Source organism: Nannospalax galili, unplaced genomic scaffold (assembly GCF_000622305.1).
Source record: "Nannospalax galili isolate Female #2095 unplaced genomic scaffold, S.galili_v1.0 scaffold135, whole genome shotgun sequence".
In the NCBI taxonomy this organism is placed as follows: Eukaryota; Metazoa; Chordata; class Mammalia; order Rodentia; family Spalacidae; genus Nannospalax; species Nannospalax galili.
Window position 1 is genome coordinate 3,833,479 of NW_008338998.1, and position 21,004 is coordinate 3,854,482.

The 21,004-nt window shown below is 41.3% G+C and overlaps 1 protein-coding gene across 1 annotated transcript in view; it reads left to right on the forward strand.

The window, feature by feature from the left end:
- Window positions 1–21,004, forward strand: part of Nipa1 (NIPA magnesium transporter 1) — a 53,119-nt gene that overhangs the window by 15,092 nt on the left and 17,023 nt on the right. Inside the window, exons 3-4 of the mRNA XM_008833641.3 lie at window positions 5,949–5,996; window positions 7,760–7,850. Coding sequence (XP_008831863.2) covers window positions 5,949–5,996; window positions 7,760–7,850 — 139 coding nt within the window. The remainder of the gene's footprint in view (window positions 1–5,948; window positions 5,997–7,759; window positions 7,851–21,004) is intronic.

Below are 21,004 nucleotides of genomic sequence, written 5' to 3' on the forward strand. Positions count from 1 at the left end.
TTAGGGTAAGCCAGGCGTGGTGGTGCATGCCTTTAATCTCAGCACTTAGGAGGCAGAGGCAGGCAGATCTCTGTGAGTTGAGGCCAGCCTGGTCTCCATAGGTAATCCAGGTCAGCTGGGGCTACAGGGAGACCCTGTCTCAAAAAGACCAAAAAAAAAAAAAAAAAAAATTAGGGTAAGCCCTACAAATTTGTTAGTTTTCATGATTTCTAGAATAACCTTGCTAAAGTACTTTAAGTACTAAATCCATTCTTTTTAAATTTTTATATTTATTTTTATGTTATATGTATGAGTGTTTTGCATGCTTATATGTAAGTGCACTGGTGCATGCAGTTCCCACAGAGGCCAGAAGTGGATGTTGGATTCTTTGGGACTGGAGTTACAGATGGTTGTTAGCTATCATAGGGGTGCTGGAAACCGAACCCAAGTCTTCTGCGAGAGCACCCAGTGCTCTTAACACTCGCTCCAGCCCCATAAATCAATGTTTTGACACAAAAAGATACTATCATTTTTAGAACTGTTTTAAGGAGACTAGGAATCGAGAAACAGTGTTTTCTGGCACTAATACAGCTAGATGAAAGTATCACTTACAGTCATTGTGAATACTGGCTTTTATCAACTGTTCAAAAGCATTGCACGACACAGGTGCACCTACTTACATGCAGGCAATACATTCATACACATAAAATTAAAAGAATAATAAATAAAATATTTTTTAAAACCCATTGATTTACAAGGGATATTGGGATCCATTCTCCCTTTGCAGTAAACAATGACTTCCAAGTGCTGGGATATTAGAGGCTCACACCACCACTCCTGGCTCTGATTTTTCTGTAGTATAATCAGAAGGTAAAGAAATGAGATAACCGTCTGTGTTTATGCTCAGAAAACTGTATTTTAAGGACATTTCTTACACGTATTTCTAACTGCAAATTCTCAGAAGCCACAAGCATGCGGTCGTGTGGCATCAAGACCAGTTGATACTGTCTTCCTCCATCTGTTTTGTATTTGTACAAATACTTCGTCATATAGTTCAGTTGTTGTAAACAGTGTTGCAACTGTCAGCCACCAAGATTTCCAATGAGAGGAAGAGCTCCGAAAACTTGACTGTTTCTTCTGTAGAGGATACCTGGCAGTAGAGGAAGGAAACACGAATGAACTGGAACAAATGGGAAGTCTCAAATGTTCACGTGACTCCCTGTTCTTGCTGAGCTAAAGGATCTGAGAGCTCTAGAGGACAGGCCTCACTTGGGAAGAGGAGCGTGGGCAAGAACAGAGTGTACACATCCTGAGGGTGCTCGTGACTTGGAGCTTTTTGAGACAGTGACAGTTGAAGGTGAAATTGTGAAGAAATCCAGCGATTTTAGGACAAGATAGGGAATGCAGGCTCCAGCAGCTCCTGGATGGAGAAGCGAGGAATCTGGGCATGGACTCTGTGGAGAAGCTAGCATGGGGTGGGAGTGGGGGGTGGGGCGGTGTATAAAGCTGTGCACATCCTTCTGAGTAGAGCACAGATTCTACTGTCAGATTGAATGTCTCTAAGACATGCAGGTGCTTCACCAACTAACAGTATGGGATGTGTGTTGAGGTGCAGAGGTGATTCATACCCAGGAAAAGTCTAATGTAATGCCCATGTGCAGAAAAAATATGTAAGTATAATATTGTCTTAAAAGGTGAGGGTGACCTAAACACAAAGAAAAACTCCTGTTGAGAAAAGTGAGAGAAAGGGTCTGAAATGCTGAGAATTTTGTAGAACCTTTGCTGAAAGGGTAGAAAAAGTCTGTCACTTATTTCTAGGCACCTGGCATCCCGGGTTTCTCCCCACTTTGGTAACAGTATCAATTTCAAGTTATTAAAAGCATTTGTTCTCTGACAGTCACTGGTGTTGAGAGTGCCTTGACAGTGAAAGGGAAGAACCCTGAGAACCATTGTTCTGGCCATGGACAACATTGGGTCTGTTTTCTTTATCGAAGGATCTTGTAACTTGAATGTGAAATGGCCCCCATAGGCTCATGTTTTTGGACACTTGGTCATAAGCTTCTGATGCTGTTTTGGAGCATTATGGAACCTTTTGGTTGTGGATCCTTGCACAAGAAGAAGTGGGCCACTAGGGAAAGGTCTTGTGGTTTTATAGCCTGGCTATACTTCCTGTCTACATTGTTTCCTGAGTGCAGGTACAATCTGACCAACTGGCTCAAATTACTGCCTCATGCCTTCCCACCCATATGGACTGTATCCCTCTTAAACCATATGTCAGGTATGTAGTCACAACAATGGGAAAAATTAACAGTACATCTGTGTCAAGGAGTGTGCCTATTTCTGTGATAAACCTGACCTTGTGGTTCTTAGGCCTTTTGAACAGATTAGTGTGGGGAGTGTGGAAGAATTTGAGACTTTATGCCAGCCACTTTAGAATGCTATAAGCAGAGCTCAGCAGGTCGTTCTGGTGGTGGGTTAGAAGCCCAGGATGCTAAGAGAAAACTATACACGGGCCAGGCTCGTGAGGTTTCAGAGAAGAATAGGGACTCTGTCCAGAAGTGACCTAGAAATCATGTTATAATCAAGCAAAAACCTCTGGCTACATTCTGCCAAGGTCCTGACTTCAAATGCAAATGGACTAGTTCCTTCTCAGAGGAAATGTCAAGTGTTCAAGCGTTCAGGTTGTATAATGATTATTGCTGATTCTTATGCAGGTCTATGGTGAAATCAAAAAGTGGATCAGGAATTTTTGAAAAATATGCAGTTTGACTAGAACTGGGCGTGAATGAGTTTAAAGTTATGGACAAGGTGGATTTGAGAGCATCTGTAATTGTTACAAGTTAGCACCATTAAAGAGAAACCATTTGATAACAAGGGCTGGTGCTTGGAAGGCAAGACCCCACTCATAGAATAGTTATTTGGGCCTTTTTTGGGAAACCCAGTGGCCTCAAAAGGTCAGAAAGCTTAGAACTCTGATGGTATTTGGTCTGAGCTTTCTCTAGTAGGGCAAAACTAGATTCCTAAGATCTTTTTATAATGCTGTAGCAAAAAGGTAGAGGCTGTGCCTGAATCCTTGAGGAAGGTGTCACTAAAATTCCTCTGGGAGGTGTAAACAACATCCTCCTTGGTCCCTACGACGAACTGGGGAAACAAACTACAGTCTGGGAAACCAGTGAGTTTATTGGGCTTCCTTACAGAGCAGTGGGTGAGGTTTACCTACAGGAATATGGGTGCTCGCCTCCTAAGGCTGCACTGGAAAGTCTTCATGCAAATATGGATGGTGACTTCCACATAGCGCCACAAAGTGGCAAGAGAGAGAGCCTCCCCTGGACTTCCTCAGACTCACTCATGTTATCCCAGTGGGCATCCAGAAGAAGGAAGAAAAAGGAGGAAAGGAAAAGTGTGTGGGGACAAGTGAATGCCAGTATGTGAGAGAAGTCTGGGCTGTGGTAGTGCTTAGAGGACCCTGTGGCACTGAGGACCCCAAGCATCCATATGGCTGTCATGGTTTTTATTAGCCCCATCACGGCTGTACCCATATAGGTGTTGCCATCATGGCTGGGCATGTGACTGTCACTGGCTGTGACCATGTGACCAGATGCCTGTGGTTAACCAGCAACTCCATGTGTGTATGAGCTCAGGTATCCTGAGATTTTGACTCTGCATGTCTTTTAGGCTGGCTGAGGTAGCTGTAGATCCTTGTGAACTTCCCAGTTTAAAGGTGAACCCTCCCAGACAGCTGCTTAACCAGTTTAATGTGCAGTCCCTCCCAGGTAGCTGTCTCCAAGTTTAAAGTAGAGGTCCCCCTGGGCAGCTTTTGGCCAATGTATGTGCTCCTTTACCTAAGTGTAAGTTTGGGTAATGTCCCATAGAGCAGGAGTTACCTTGTTAAGGAAGAGAGATATTTGGAAACCTTTCCTGCTTACCTTACCTCCTGGCGGGCAGCTCTGCAGCTGATATAGGCACAGATCTGTCTTTAGAGGACACCTGCTAAAATTTCCAAGTTCTTATGTCTCCAGATAATAATTTGAACAAAGACATATGGCTAGTAATTGTAAAGGAGATAGTTCATTAAAAGAGAGAAACAAACAAACTTGGAAATGAGCCAGAACTGGACCCAAGTCTGCATTCCAAAAGAGATCAAGGAAAGGTCCCTGATGCCTTTTATGGATCATTTACATTTTCTGCACAAACTGTTTCATTACATGTGCAGTCTGTGTTCAGGAAAGTTTCCAGTCTTCCCTTGCCATTGGCTTCTTTAACATGTTAATCCTGGAGCCTATAGACTCTAGCCCTCTGACCTCAATCATAGCATCTTGTGAAGTCACACAGGTCACTGCTCTGGGCAACACCTGGGTGACCCCTTTGTATTAGTTACTTTGCTCATTGTTTTGACCAAATTCCTTACATGAAGCAACTTAATGGAGGAAGGGTTTATTTCATGAGCTTTCCAGTTTAAGAAGAGACATAATCCATTATGTCACAGAGGACATGGTAGCAGGTGCATGAGGCAGCTGATCACATTGTGTCTGTAGTCAGGAAGCAGAGACTCCATAGAAAGAGACCAGGCTATAAAACTTCAAGACCTTCCCTTAGTGACATACTTCCTCCAGCAAGGCTCCATCTTAACAGGCTTCTAAAACAGCACCAGAGGCTGTTGAGCAGGTGTTTAAACATGTGGCCTTATTGGGAACATTTCATATTGAAACCATAGTATTCCATCATCATACTAATGCAAAACACACTCACTCCATCGTCAGAAGCCCCCATGAAGGCTAGCAAGATGGCTCATTGGGTATGAGCTCATGCAGCACAGCCTGAAGACCTGAGTTTGATCAGTGGAACCTATAATGAAAGAAGACAACTGATTCCTGAAGGTGTCCACTGACCTCTACATACAAGCCGTGGCACATGCACACCTGTTTGTGCTCTCTCTCTCTCTCTCTTTCTCTCACCCTCTCTCACCATTCACCCCTTACCTGCATCCCTGTAGAGTCCCAACACCTACCTGTTTCACATGCTACCCCATCTGGTGACTCCTGTTGCTCCCTGCCTTCCCACCGTTATGTTTTATTTACTTCTGCTTTGCCATACCCTAACTGTTCTCAGATTTCCCCTGTCCATTTACTAGACAACACTAACCTTAAAGGTATGGAGATAATTTCTCAGGCAATAAGACATTTCCTTGAGGGTCAGATCCAGGGGCGGGACCCTACATAAACACAGTAACAATAAATAGTTTAAACATTTAAAAGTCAGATTCTCCATGAGGCAGGAGAATGAGGTGAAAAGACCCAAGAATATTTGTGTCTCAGTTATGACTTACTGAGCCAAAGAAAACCAGTTTACAATGATGCTGTTTGTCTTTTCAGTTAGCCTGTGTTGATTGCCAAAAAAAAAAATCTGGCCTACTTTTGGTGGTTTCTCATCCATCATAAACTAAATATTACACACGGGGCGAATAAACAATATGACGCTCAGTCTTTTCTATTTTAGTTTTCATGTGAAGGTCTCTCTCTTAAGTGTTACTGTACACGTCACATTTACTGACATATGTAGCTTATAAACTTGCTTTCTGGGGCTGAGGAGATGGCTCAGTAGGTAAGAGTGCTTGTTGTGCAAGCATGAAGCCCTGAGTTCAGATCTTAGCATCCATGTGAAAATATGGGCACGGTTACATGAGTGCCTGTAATCCCAGTCCTGTGAGGGACAGAAACAGGAGAATTGCTAGAAATTACTGGTCACCAGATTAGCCAAAAAACTTGAGCTCCAGGTTTGGGGAGAGACTGTGTCTCAAGGGAATAAGGCAGAGCGCAATAGGGCAGGACACTTAATGCCCCCCTCTAGCCTCTGCACATACATACAGGTGCATGCACCTACACATACATAGGTGTATATACCACAGACATGTATCATCCCACCCCATAAATAAACCTGCTTTCCTGACAGTCTTCTCATTCTTTTTTTAGGTACTTCCTACTTAACAGACATTGTGTGGTGGGCTGGCACAATTGCAAGTAAGTGGCTCATGTGGTAAAGATTCAAGTCTTTTTAGTTATCTCTAAGGTCTGTCACTTACCTGGGCAGGGATAAGGGGTGTGACTTTGTGTTTTCGAGTAGAGTATTAGTATTCACCTTCCCAGGAGGAATACTTTGAAGGGCCATCCTGTACTACCCACTATCTGCTCCTGAGATACACTCTCTTTCCTTCTCATCCTCCCTTTTGTTGAAAGGGAGTAGATGAGAGTGTGGAGTGTTGACCTGGGAGAAGGAGGCAGAGGCTCTGGCTGTCTGTAGCTAACCCTGGTTAATCCAGGTCAACCTACGGGTCTGGAGAAATTAAAACAGCTCCTTAAAATTAAAAAAAAATTATTTGTATTTTATGTGTATGAGTGTTATACCTGTTTGTATGTTGTATGTAAGTCACCAGTGTCATGCAGTACCTGCAGAGGACAGAAGAGAGTGTTGGATTCCCCTGGAATTGTTTGCTAGCTGCCATGTGGGTGTTGGGATTAGAACCTGGGTCTTCTGCAAGAACAACCAGCATTCTTAACTTCTAAGCCATCTCTCCAGTCCCATAATCTGGATTTAATTTTTATCTTTTGTGATAACTGCACAATTGCCTTTCAAAGTCCCAAACCCCCAAATAATATACATATATTATTATTTTATATACATATGTATTGACAAAACTGTCATAATTCATTGTTTGTGGTCAACACATTTTAATGCAAACTTTTAGAGAGACTATAGACAGATACATCATGAAAATTCTCTAAGTATAGTCACTGAGTCACTTCTCCTGGCTACAAATTCCACCATCAAATCACTAGATTTTACTCTGGCCGTTTCAGGACACTCTGCCATCTCTCCAGCACCAAAACAGCTCTTCCTTAACTCCTCTCTAGCTGAGCTGAAATCCCATGTTAGACTGTCTTGCTTTGCTTAGCACAACCGGTCCAACAAAGAAGTTTAACACATCAAAGATCAGTGCTGTAATTTGTAATAAACTATAAATTTAAAAATTATCATATGGCTTATCACATGCTGGTTTTTTTGCAAAATATTCCCTAGGTAAGGCTGTTTTTGTTTATTGAGGGACTCCCCATAAAAGCTATTTGAGTGAATCCCTGGGAGTCCTGTTAGCCTAGCACTATGGCCATTTTCTTACACTGGAGCAGGGCCTAGGCCACTGGAAGGCAGTTGGGAAGCCCTGCTCCACTTGCTGGGGAGAGAGTGATCACTGGGTGTTATGTTGTTGTTAAATAGCAGTACTATGCTTTGGTGTACTGTTGCACAGTAAGGTGACTCCAGATGACTGTAACAATACTGCATGTATCAGAAAGCTAGAACAAAAGATTTTGAGTGTTGGCATCAGAAAGCGATGAAACATGTTTGAGTGGGTAGGTATATTTAAACTATTCAACATATACATGTGCCCAACATTATATGCTGCCCCATATACAATTGTTATGTTACATTTTGGCTAAAAAATTAATTTAAAAGAGAAAAAAATAAAAATAGCATTTTAACCAAGGATATATTAAGAGAGTGGAAACATTCAGTGTTGTACTTAGTTACTTCCTGTAACACTGGGCATTTCTGTAGAGCTAAAACTGCTGCCCAGACCAGTAGCAGGGTCCTGGAATATGCAGATTTGCTTCCTCAAAATCAGTGGAAAAGTACCCCTTTCAGAACAGAACCTTGCAAAACTCAACTCTCATCAGTGATACAAGGGAGCATGGTAAATGCAGGTGTGCCCTTGTGATTCTCTCCACAGTGGCTGTTGGCCAGATTGGAAATTTCCTGGCTTATACCGCGGTCCCTACGGTCCTGGTGACTCCTCTGGGTGCGCTTGGAGTGCCATTTGGGTGAGAGCTGAGATTCTGTGTTTTGATATTTAATGTTCAGTTTAGATAGAAAAATCTTTTCATGTTAAATGGTTCTGTTAAAAAAATAAAATTGTAAGTGAAGATAGGTCTTCTGTATTTCATTTTATGTCATTTCATTTTTCTCCTTTAAATGTTTTTCTGTGTGTTACCAACCCGTCTCTTAGAATTTACTTTAGTGTATTTTGAGTTCTAGTTTGTGACTAACAATGACTCTGATGCTATTCACTCACTTGGTCTTTGTTCTGGAAAATGTCTTAGAACTTAGAGTCTTCCTGACACCGTGGCACATTGTTCTGAGAACTCACGAAGTAAACTGAGTCAGTTTGTGTTTTATGTGGGTGTTTAGCATCCCTTACTGGGCAGGCATTCTCCCATCTCATCCCAGTAAGTTACAGAAGTTGGGATGAATGATGCATGGGCATCAGTGCTTGTGGAACAGGGTATGTTACTCACATAGTGCAACAAATGGACACTAAAGAATGATGAGTGAGGGCTGTTTTTACTGTAGTTAGGGTGATTCCGATGGGGCTTGCACACTTAAGTTAGAGTTTCATGGTTTGAAATATCTGTCTGTGCCAAGGAACCGGGGATCCTGGGACTGTGCATATGAACAGGCTTGCTATCAGGTTACCCAGATAAAAATCACAGTGGCGCCCCTCTTTATTAACTTGGTGACCTAGGCCATTTTCTGTTACAACAAAATGGCTGAGAATGGATAATTTTTAATAGAGGTTTAAATTTTGGCTCTTAGTTCTAGAGACTACAAAGTCCAATATTGGGCAAATCTTCCCCCCTTTCTTGAGACATGGTCTCACCATGTAGCTGTGGCTAGCCTGGAACTTGCTATGTAGCTCAGACTGGCCTCAAACTTAAGGAATTCTGCTTATCTGTCTCCCAAGTGCTAGGATTAAAGGTGTGTGGCACCACACCTGGCTAAAGATTTATTTTTAATTTTTGATTATGTGAATGTGTGTCCATGTGTAGTTATGTGCATGTGTGAGGGGATCCCCTAGAGCTAGAGTTACAGGTGGTTGTAAGCTGCTCAGTCCCAAGCAGCCCTGTTTTATGAGGACCAGAAACTGCTTCATTTCTTGCCAGAAAGTTAAGGGGGGAAACCTAAGGAGCAGTAGCACATTATGACAGCTCACTCTGTGGTAACTAATCCAGTCCTATAAGTGATGCATTAATCTCTCTTAATGACCTAATCACCTTCTAAAAACTCCACTACCTTTTAAAATTGCAAATCAAGGACTGGAGGGATAGTGCAGCCATTAAAGGCTAATGCTAACAACCAAATGTTAAAATTGCAAATCAAATTTCAACGTATTTGTGGGGACAAACCATACCCAAACACTTGGCTTACTAGAAAAATTTTCTTATGGGACATTTATTGACTGTATCAGTATAGCCCATTATGAGTATATTTATGTTTTGTTTTACCTTTGAAGAAGTCATTAATAAATTTGGATAGAAGAAATATAAGATCCAAGTTTCTAAGTCATGGGTGTATTGATTTTCAGCTATAGTCCAGGCAGACCCCAAATCCTTATGAAAAGTGTCTATCATGAATGTATTTGTTGCCTGTAAACCCACTTAATCTTTAAGATTGTGTGTTCTAAAATCCTCAACTATTTTTTTTACATATGAAACTTTGAAAATATGTTTTTACTACATTGTTATCCAGACATATGCTTGATAATTTATGTAGCTTGATGTTATTTTGTATTTTGGATGACCCAGAAAATTTGGGAAGGCACGAGTGCTGCTTCGGTCTGGAATCATTCCTGTGACTTCCTTAGTTCACGTTCCTGGACTATGAGCTGATCCCATCATCTTTGTTCCTGGCACATTTAATGTGTACATATTAAAATGCCATGTATAGATAATTTCCTAAGAACAATCTTCATGCAGTTTTATAGTTTTAAGTGACTCACTGCCCCAATTCTGCAAGAGATGTTATCTACCCAAAGAATCATAGGCTTGGTATTTTGAATAAAGAGCTTGCCTTTAACTTAGGATCTCATTTCCATTTTTCTTTTTTCTTTTTTTCCTGTGGTTTTGGGACTCAAACTTAGGACTATGTGCATGCTATAATCACTGCACCACTGAGCTTTTTTAAAGTATATAACTTAAGTTAAATTGGAAGAAAGCAAAGATAGCAAATTAATGTGTTCTACTTTGCTTTCTGCTTCTGTAATAAAACACTGACCAAAACCAACTCAAGGAGAAAAGAGTTTATTTTAACTTACAGATTATACTCCATCATGAGGGAAGCCAAGGCAAGAACTAGATCTAGGAACCTGGAAGCAGGAACTGAAGCAGAGAACATGGAGGAATGCTGCTTACTGGCTTGCTTCCCCTGGCTTGCTCAGCTACCTTTCTTATACAGCCCAGGCCCACCTGCCTAGGGATGACACTGTCCACAGGGGGCTGGGCCCTCCCAAATCTAACAATTAAGAAAATGCCTCACAGACATAGCAACAGGCCAGAACGATGGAACTAATTCCTCAATTGAGTTTCTCCCTTCCCAGGTGACTCTAGTTTATGCCAAATTGATAAAAACTAACCAGCACAATATGTATGTGTATTTTTTAAGTTCTCTTGATAATGGAGGAATTGCTGGATTTACATAGAACAGAAAGAATATGGCACTGGAAAGAAAATCAGTCTTTATTAATAAACAGAATCGAGAGTTCCCATTTTTTCTCTAAAATAGTTTAATGTCTGATACAGAAATCATCACAATAAGAAATTTAAAAAAAACTTATTTTGGCCGAGTGTGGTGGTACGTATCTCTAATCCTATACTCAGGAGGCAGAGACAGAGGCAAGGACAGGGGCAGGGGCAGAGGCAGATGGATCTTTGTGAGTTCAAGGTCAGTTCGGTCTGCATGGAGAGTTCCAGACCAACTGGGATCACACATGAGACCCTATCTCAAAAGCAGAACAAAACAACAAAAAGACCATTGGAAATGATTTCCAAGTTACATAAAGGTACAGGATTAATAATCACCTTAATGCCATGGACACTCACACCTCTTGTTGGCATTTTAACTTACTGTCTATCCTTTACTTCTTTAATCAGGGTTTCTTAACCATGACAGTGTTAATGTTTGAAGCCAGATGTTTCTTTGTTGTGTGGGGGCAGGGGGGTACTGTCCTGTATTTTGTAGGGTGTTTAGCAGCATATCTGGCCTCCCTCTACCACATGCCATTAATATCTAGCTCCTCTCCAAAGTATCTCCAGAAATAAACAATGAATACATTTCCATTGTGCTATATGGATGCAATGTTTAGGTTCAATAATATAAATAGGTTGATATAAAAGTGACATAGGGATTGGTGAGATGGCTCAGCATGTAAAGGTGCTTGTCGCCAAGCCTGACCTGAGTTTGATCCCCAAACCCATATGGATACATGCACCTCCCGCAACCCTAATAAATGTTAAAAAAATTTTAAAAAGAACATGGTGCATTATCTAAACAGCAGCCATAAGAATGTTGGAGAGGCTATCAGACAAAGCAGACTGAAAAACAAAAAAATGTTACTGAAGAAGGACATTTAGAATAACAAAATGGCCAATCCATCTGGAAGATACAGACATCATAAACAAATGTAAACACCTAAAACAACTTCAAAACACATATAGCCAAACTTAAAAGAATAAAAGAAAATAATAGAGACTTTAGTACCCCCACCTTCATCAGTAGATAGAAAAACTAGGTAAAAGATCAACAGGAATTAGTGTATTTGAATGAAACCAAGTAAACAGGCATATGTAAACTATTTCACTCAGCAGCAGCTGAGTGCACATCCTTCCCCGGTTCATTCCCCAGGCAAGACCATGGACTAGGCTGTTTTAAAAAAGCAATAAATTTGAAAGGAAGAAAACCATACCAGATAACTTTCTCTGACCACAAAGAAATAAAACTAGAAAACAAAATCAGCGAAATTTTTGAAATGCACAAATAATATGAAAATTATTCATTAATAGTTGACCAGTGGGTCAAAGAAGAAATCATCAGGGAAATAATAAACACATAATTAAAATATTTTGAACAAAATTACTTACACAATTCTAGAAAATTAAGAACACCATCCTAGAACTCATAAGACTAAGCTAAAGCAGTGAGCCCAGGGGAAATTAATATCTATAAATATGCTTATGTTTTTAAAAAACAAATTATCTAGCCAGCAACCTACACTTTCATTCTGAGGCACCAGCAAAAGAGGGAAAACTAAAGAGGCAGAAGATTAGAGTTACAAATGAAAAAAAGAATAGAAAAACAATGGAAAAATCATTATAACCAAACATTTGTCCTTTGCAAAGATCAACAAAGTTGATAAACCAATAGCTGGATTCATAAAGCAAACAAATCAAAGAAAGATTTCCTATGGGTGTTTGATTCCTCCAAAACACATGTTAATTCTTTTTTTTAACTTTTAAAAAATTTTTATTATTTTTATTTTATGTGTATGAGTGTATTGCCTGCATGTAGGTAAATGCACCCATGTTGTACAATGCCCACGGAGGTCAGAAGAGGCTGTTGGATCCCCTGGGATGAGTTATGGACAGTTGTTAGCTGCTATGTAGGTGCTGGAATTCGAACCCAGGTCTTCTGCAAGAACAACCAGTGTTCTTAACCACTGAGCAATCTCTCCAGCCCCCACACGTTCATTCTTAATCTCCTATGACAGTAACAGAGATTGTGAAAGTGATAATAGTGCATTATATACATGTATGAAATGTTTAAAGGAAACCTATTACTTTGTACAGTTAATATATGCTAAATATAGATAAATAGACAAATTAAAATATTGGCAGTTTTTCTTTAAAAAACTTTAATTTCAAATTCATAAATTGGTAATATTTGGAAGTTGAATCTTGGGGAGATAATTAGGTTTAGATAAGGTCAGAAGGGTGGGATTCCCATGACTGTATTGGTAGCTTTATAAGTAGAGGAAAGGACCTGAGATACCATGTACTTGCTCTGTTTCGCCATGTGATTTCCTCCACCACGCTCTGTGGTAAGAAGGCTGTCACCAGATGCTAAGCAGATGCCAGTGCCATGCTCTTGGACCTCCATCCATCCCAACCTATGGAACTGTGATCTAAATCAATTTCTGTTCTTTGTAAATTACCCAGTTTGGGATATTCATTTACAGGAACAGAAAACAGACTAAGACAAGATTATAATTACAAAATTATAAATAAAGTAGTGGATATTTCTACATCTGTACAGAAATGAAAATAATTATGTGGCATCAACTTAGATAATGTAGGTGAAATGGACATAGTCCTAGAGAACCAAGAACTACTGAAACTGTTTTAAGAAGAAATAGGAGGGACTGGAGAGATTGCTCAGTGGTTAAGAGCACTGCCTGCTCTCACAGAGGACATGGGTTCAGTTCCCAACACACATGGCAACTAACAATCATCCATAACTCCAGTTCCAGGGAATTTGACACCCTCTTCTGACCTCCGCAGGCATTGCACGAAACAAATAGGTGAACTTACATACATGCAGGCAGTACACTCATACACGCAAAATAAAAATAATAAAGTACTTTAAATAAAAATAAAAAAGAAGAAATAGGAAATCTGAATTACATGTAAAGAGATAAAATGACTAATTACAAAACAAGTTCTGGGGGCTGGAGAGATGGCTTAGCAGATAAGAACACTGGCTGTTGTTGTAGAAGACCCAGGTTCAAATCCCAGCACCCACATGGCAGCTAACAACTGTCTGTAACTCCAGTTCCAGGGGATCCAACAGCCTCTTCTTTTTTCCATGAGCATTGCATGACATGGGTGCCCTTATATACATGCAGGCATAACACTCATACACATAAAAATAATAAAATATATTTTTTTAAAAATTCTGGGGGCTGGAGAGATGGCTCAGTGGTTAAGAGCACTGATTGCTCTTGCAGAGGACCCTGGTTCGATTCCCAGCACTCACATGGTAACTAACAAACACTCATAATTCCAGTTCCTGAGATCTGATGCTCTCTCTGATCTCTTAGGGCATTGCATGACACAGGTGCACACATGCAGGCAGTACACCCATATGCATAAAATTAAATAATAAATAAAATATTTTAAAATAAGTTCCATCAAAGAAAGCCCAATGCACAAATATATTCACTGGTGATTTCTGTTTGAGAATTTCATACATGCATGCATATAATGCATTTTGATCATATCCACCCCCTTTCACTCTCCTCCAATTCTTCCCCTATCTTCCCCACCACTTTTCCATCCCAATTCATGTGTTCTTTTTTTTTTTTAACCTACTGAGTTCACTTAGTGCTGGCTGTATGTGCATGGGTGTAGGACCAGACTGGAGCATGGGTAGCCTCTCAGTAGCTGCATGTCTGAATAAAACTGATTCTCACTCCCACCATAGTCATCAGTTGCCAATATAGGATGGAACTACATGAGCCCCTCCCCCATTCATGCTGGAATTTTGACTGGCTTGATCTTGTGCAGGTCTCATGCATGTAGTCACGGCCACTGTGATTTCCCATGTGCAGTGGCCCTGTCAGGTCTGCATATTTCCTTGAAGATATCTACTACCTCTAGTTCTTATAATCGTTCCACTCACTCCCTCTTCCATGATGATTCCTGAGCCTTGAGGAGAAGGAGTATGATATAGATGGCCCATTTAGAGCTGAGTGCTCCAATCTCTTATTCTCTGCAGATTGACCAGTTGTGGGTCTCTGTACTTCTGTGGGTCTCCGTCTACTTATAAAAAGAGGCATCTCTGGTGAGGGTGGGGAGATGCACTAATTTGTGGGTATAAAGATAAGAGCTTAGGGGGCCATTTATTACTAGGGCTTGTGACCTAGCCAACCACTGGAATTTTGGCCCAGTAAATGATATAAGGCATGAGTTCCATCATGTGAAGTGGGCTTTAAATTCAGTCAGAAAGTGGTTGCTTACTCCAATATCTGTGCCATTATTGAACAAGTGGGCATATCTTGACAGGTTAGTTGTTATAGCTTGCAGGGTTCATATCTGGATAAAGTTAACTATTTTTCTCCCCCAGTAGCATGCATAGGCACCTACCAGCGCTATGAAAGCTAGTCAGTAGAGATGAAGCTTCCAAGTCAGTACCAGCTTGATTTCTCCATATTCTATGACTCAAGTATATGGCGTCTTTATCAATTTTAAAAGAATACCAAGTCTTCTAAACTAGGAGAGGAGAGACCTTTCCAATTAATTCTAAGTCCATTATTAACCTAGTAACATAACCAAAGACACAGGAAAACTACTAACCATTTCTCTTGGGAATTAATTCAGCATCCCTTCATGTTGAAAGCACTGAATGTACTAGTGATAAATAGCAACTTCTAAACCATCTGAACCTCCTGTGGCAGTCTCCCTTCTAATATTATATAATGGTGAAAGATTGTATGCTTTCTCTTTAAAGTCAGGAACAAAATAAGCTGTCCACTTGTACTCAGCATTGTACTGGATGTTATAGCCAAAGCAATTTGGTAAAAGTAAATTAATTAAAAGGCATCCAGATTGGACAGGAATCATTCAAACTGTCTCTTTTGGCAGAGGACACAGTTTTGTAACACAGAATCCTAATGGATCCACTGAGAAACCATTAGAAGTAATGAAGATCCCTAGGTACAGAAACTAGTCATCTGTATATATGAGAACAGCAAGCAAACAAAAAATGAAGCTAACTGTTTCTTGGCCAGTAGCATCAGAGCAAATGAAATGGGAATAAATTTCACCAAAGAAAGGCAGTCATGCTCTGAAAACTCTCAAAGTCCTTTACCAGCTGCCAAGCAGATACTTGAGGCAAATTATACTTTTAAATGACATTAAAGGAGACCTAAGTAATGGCCCATATTTGCAGACCAGAAGAATTAATATTAATAGCATGGTGGTACTCTCAGAGTAATCTTTAGATTCAGTGCAATTTCTATCAAAATCTCAGCTGAGGGTTGGAGAAATGACTGTGGTTAAGAGGCTGGTTCCTCTTGAAGATGACCTGGGTGTGGTTCTCAGAACCCACATGATGGCTAACAGTCTTCAGTAACCCCATTTCCAGGGGATCCAATGCCTCCTCTGTCCTCTGTGGGCATTGTATGATACAGGTACACTTATATACATGCAGGCAAAACATTCATGCACATAAAATTAAATATATATTTTAAAAATCCCAGCTGAGGGAGATGGTGAGTTGGCTCAGTGGATAAGAGCACTGACTGCTCTTGCAGAGGACCTGGATTCAATTTCCAGCATCCACATGGTGACTAACAACTGTCTGTACCTGCAGTGCAGGAGATAAGATGCCTGACCTCCTCTGACCTCCTTGGGCATTGAACAGTACACTCATACACATAAAATAAAATAAAAATAATTTTTAAAAATTCCAACTGGGAGGTGGCTTGGTGGCACATGCCTTTAGTCCCAGCACTCAGGAGGCAGAGGTAGGTAGATTTCTCTGAGTTCAAGGCCAGCCTTGTCTCCAGGCCAGCTGAGACTACAAGGAGACACTGTGTGTATTAGTTACTTTTCTGTTGCTGTGATAGAAACACTGATCCAAACAATTTGTAGAAGGAAGAGTTTATTTGAGCTTATGGTTCCAGGGGAATTACAGTCTGTCTGGGTGGGGAGGCATGGTGGCAGAGGTGACTGGAGATGGAGTGGAAGCTAAGCTCTACATCTTCCAGCAGGCACAGGAAACAAGAGAGAGCAACTGGAGATCTGGCAAGGCTTAAGAATTCTCTAAGCCCACCCCCAGTGATATGCTTCCTCCAGGATGGCCACACCTTCTAAAACCTCCCAAAAGAGTGCCACCATCTGGGGACAAAATGTCCAAAAACTTGGAGCCTCTAGGGGACATTTTCATTCAAACCATCACATTCCACCCTCTGGCCCCCATAGGCTTATGACCATATAAAATACAAAATGCATTTAGTCCAAACTTTAATTTCCCCCATAGTCATTATCAGTCTCAATACTATTCAAAAGTCCACAGTCCAAAGTCTCTTCTGAGACTCAGGTAAATATCTTAACTGTAAGCCACAATCTCCTTACTGTAAGCCCCTGTAAAATCAAAAATCACAAATTACATACTTCCAACATACAGTGGCACAGATACACAAAGGGAAGAATGGGGACGTAGTGAGGAAGTGCTGGACCAAAACAAGACTGAAAACCAGCAGGCAAACACCAATTCCAGTCGCTCCATGTCCGACTTCTGAAATTTTACTTCCAAAGGGCTTAGATGGCTCAGCCCCTCCAGCTTTGCTGCGTGCAACATGCACGTCTCTCTCGGGCTGGTACCACTCCCTGTATACAGCTCTCCTTGGTAGAGGTCTCACAGCTCTAGCATCACGAATGTCTTCTCGGGGTCTCCACTGCCAACCAGGCTTCACCTTCACAGCTTCATGCAGTGGCCTATCAGGGCCTTCTCTATGCAGGGGAACCCCTGAAGCATACTGCCTGGCCTCCCAGGCTCTCTGAAACCTCAGAGGAAGAATTGATGACCCCTTCACTCTTGCATCTTTCATGCCTCTAAAGTCAGCACCAGGTGAACGACCCTGCCACATTTCATTGCAAGTTTGGGATGGACTCCAGCCTGCTTTATCCATTTTACAAGCTTTTCTCTTTAGTGGCTCCTGCAGCATTTTCCTTTCCTGAGTTGTAGGCTTAGCTGGGTGTGCTCTTGCCCTGGAGGCACTCTCTCCACTGTTTAAGTCGATCTCTAGGCCCCTCCTTAATCACCTTAATCTCCTTATCAAAGGGATCTTCTCTAGCATGTGCCAAGGCCGCAACATTTATTTTCCGAATGCTCTTTTTCAATCCAAATTGTATTTCTTTCTGCCCCATTTGCTCTTTTTCAATGTAGATCTGCCTAATATTCACCATAATATCCACACCACCTTTTCTACATTAGGCTGTCTTGATATTTCTTCTGCCAGAGAAATTAGTCCATTGCTTTTCAACTTAGCCTCAGGCAAGCTTTTAGGTCGAGGGCAGACTCCAGCCAGACTCTTTGCCAAAATATCCCAAGTTCTGCTTAAGTCCTTAATTTCCCTTTGGAACTACATTGTTCTCAGCATTACTTTCTTCCAGAAGTCTACTAGAATGACCTATTAAGCTCTGCTTACAGAAATCAACCACTTTTCTAGCTCAAACTTTCAAAGTCTTACACATTCCTTCAAAACCCCACATGGTCAGGGTCTTCACAGTCAGCACCCCACTCCTGGTACCAATTTCTGTCCTAGTTTCTTTCTTCATTTACTGTGATAAAACACTCTGACCAATACCAACTTGGGGAAGAAAGGCTTTATTCAGCTTACATCTCCCAGGTCACAGTTCATCACTGAGGGTACCCAAGGTCGGAACTCAGGGCAGGAACATGTTGGCAGGAGGTGGAGTACAGGACATGGAGGAATGCTGCTTACTGGCTTGCTCCAGGATACTGCTGCAACAGACCTGACCCAGTTGTTTTTGGGGAGATTGTAGAAGTGTTTGAAACTTTGGGCTGGAAAAGCCATTGAGTGCTTAGACTTTGTTGCTCTGTAGCTTGGAACAGTTATGCTGAAAGAGTTGTGAACAATGGAGGCCTGGCTTGTGAAGCTTCAAAGGGAAGCAGAGACTATCAGAGCTGTTTGTATGATGTTTTAAATTAAGAATCTGTGGGTTCTGGTCAGCTGGGGCTGAAGAATCAGCTGTGATTTAGAAGAGGCCAGAACCTGAAGTAAAACCTTTGCTTTATTGGGACAATTGATGCTGGTTAACTGAGGCTGAAAAATCAGCTGTAAGTAACAAGAGACCAGCATCACTGTGGTGAAGTCTTCTGGGAGGTATTTCCTCAGGGTCAGCACACAGAGGGCACCCAAGCCTCTATCTCAAGCTGAAAGAAGGACTTGGTAATGTGTAAGAGTCTCCTGCATGGCTCTGGTGTCAAAAACATGAAGGGGTCACAGAGAGCAGCTAAAGTTTGGCACTGTTGAGAGGCCAGGAAAGGCCATAGGTGAAAGTGCAACTTCAGTTGCAATGAAGATCCCAGGATTGAAGGGGTCATGGTGAGAGTCTGAGGCTTTGCACCCCAAGAGGCAAGAAGAGGCCATTGGTGAAGGTGTAGCCTCAGTTTCAGTGAAGACTTTTTTGGAGATACCAGGACCATAGGAGGACCACCAAGGACAGCAGTAGGTGTGGAATGGAGCTGGCCTGGGTCTGTGAGATGAGCTGTGTGTGCTGTGGACAGCAAAGTCAGAGAAGTGAGGCTGCCAGAACCTTTTGGAGCCCAGAAGATCATGAGTGAATCCCAGATGTCCAGCCTTGAGCTACTTTTCTGGACTTTGGTTTTGCTTAGGTGTGCTCAGTTCTTCCCTTTGAAATAAGACAGTACTTGTTTTGGATTTTACAGGATCCCCCAGTTAAGAGACTTTTAAGAGGTACTGTGGACTTTTAAGTGTTTGGATTTTTTTAAAGACTGTGGAGCTTTTAAGGTTGTACTGTCTTATGTTGTGATAATAATGCTAATATATCTTGGGGATAAGAATTGGAAAGGTTATGGTTTAATAATGATGTGTTTGTGTGTCAAGTTGACAAGGGGTCACTTGTGCTAGATAGCTTTAGTGTCAACTTGACAAACCTGGGTTGTGAGAGCCTCAATTGGGGAATTTCCTTCATTGGCCTGCCCTGTGGCCATGTCTGTGGGGCATCTTCTTGATTGTTGAGTGTTGTGGGAGGGCCCAGCCCACTGTGGGTGGTGCCACCCCTGGGCAGGTGGGCCTGTGTTGCATAAGAAAGCAGGCTTAGCAGGGGCCAGGGGAGCAAGCCAGTAAGCAACGTTCCTCCGTGGCCTGTGCTCCAGCCCCTTCCTCCAGGTTTCTGCCCTGAGTTCCTATCTTGGGCTCCCTGATGAACTGTGACCTGGGATATGTAAGCCGAATAAAGCCTTTCCTCCCCAAGTTGGTATTGGTCAGTGTTTTGTCACAGCAATGGAGAAGCAAACTAGGACACTGTGTCAAAAACAAAACAATCTCAGATGAATTCTTTGTAGAAATTGGCAGACTGTCTGTAAAATTTATATGCAGATGTAAAGAATTTTAAATAGGAAAACAATTTTGAAAATATGAACAAAGGTAGAGGGATCACACTTCCTGATTTCAAAACTTTCAAAACTACAGTAATCAAGCTGGGTGTTGTGGGTATCTGGAAGCCCAGCACTTGGGAGGCTGAAGCAAGAGGATTGCAAGTTTAAGACCAGATTGGGCTTCAAAGTGAGACCCTGTCTCAAAAAACAAATAATAGACAGACACTACAGTAGCGAAAAATTCTTACAGGGATGAGGGCAGTCATGGAAATCAATACAAATAGAATTGTGATTTGGAAATACCCTCATATTTAGTCAGTTGATTTCTTTCCAGAAATGCTGGGTTAGCTGACGGGAAAGAATAGTTTTTCAAAAAGTAGTACTGAGGGGTGGGCCATAGCTCAAACATATTGACATTTACCATTTCTACTCAGCATTGTACTGAGCATGTGCAAGGCTTTCAGTACCACTATTTAAAAATTAACTGAGAATAGGTCAAAGAGCTAACACTGTCAAACTTGTAGAAGAAAACAGTTCAATTAATTATATTTTATTAGGCAATGGGTTATTAAGTGTGACACTAAAAGCACTTGAAGGAAAGAAAAAATGAGATAAAAATTAAAACCTCTGTGCTTTAAGAATATGAAGATGGGAGGGGGACATATTGGGGTGTCTTGGAGGAGTGGGAGGATGAAGCTGTGGGTGGGCCAGCATGATGGCTTAGCAGATGAAGTCACTTGCCCAGCCCTGACTGCCCAAGTTCAGTCCCTAGACCACATAAAGGGAGAGAACAGACTCCTAGAAATTGGCCTCTGATGCCTGTACAGATACCCAAAAACAAAATAAATAAATGTTTAGAAAAAAGTTTTTTAGAAAACATGCTTCAGAGGATGCCTTCAACAAAGAAAATCCAGAATAGGAGAAAAACAGTTCAAATTCTATATGTGATAAGGAACTTGTACTTGGATATATTAAAACTCATAACTCATTAATAGAAAAAAAATAACCAAAGTTTAAAGGTGGTGATTGCACTCTGCTCTTTTATGGTAGAACAGGA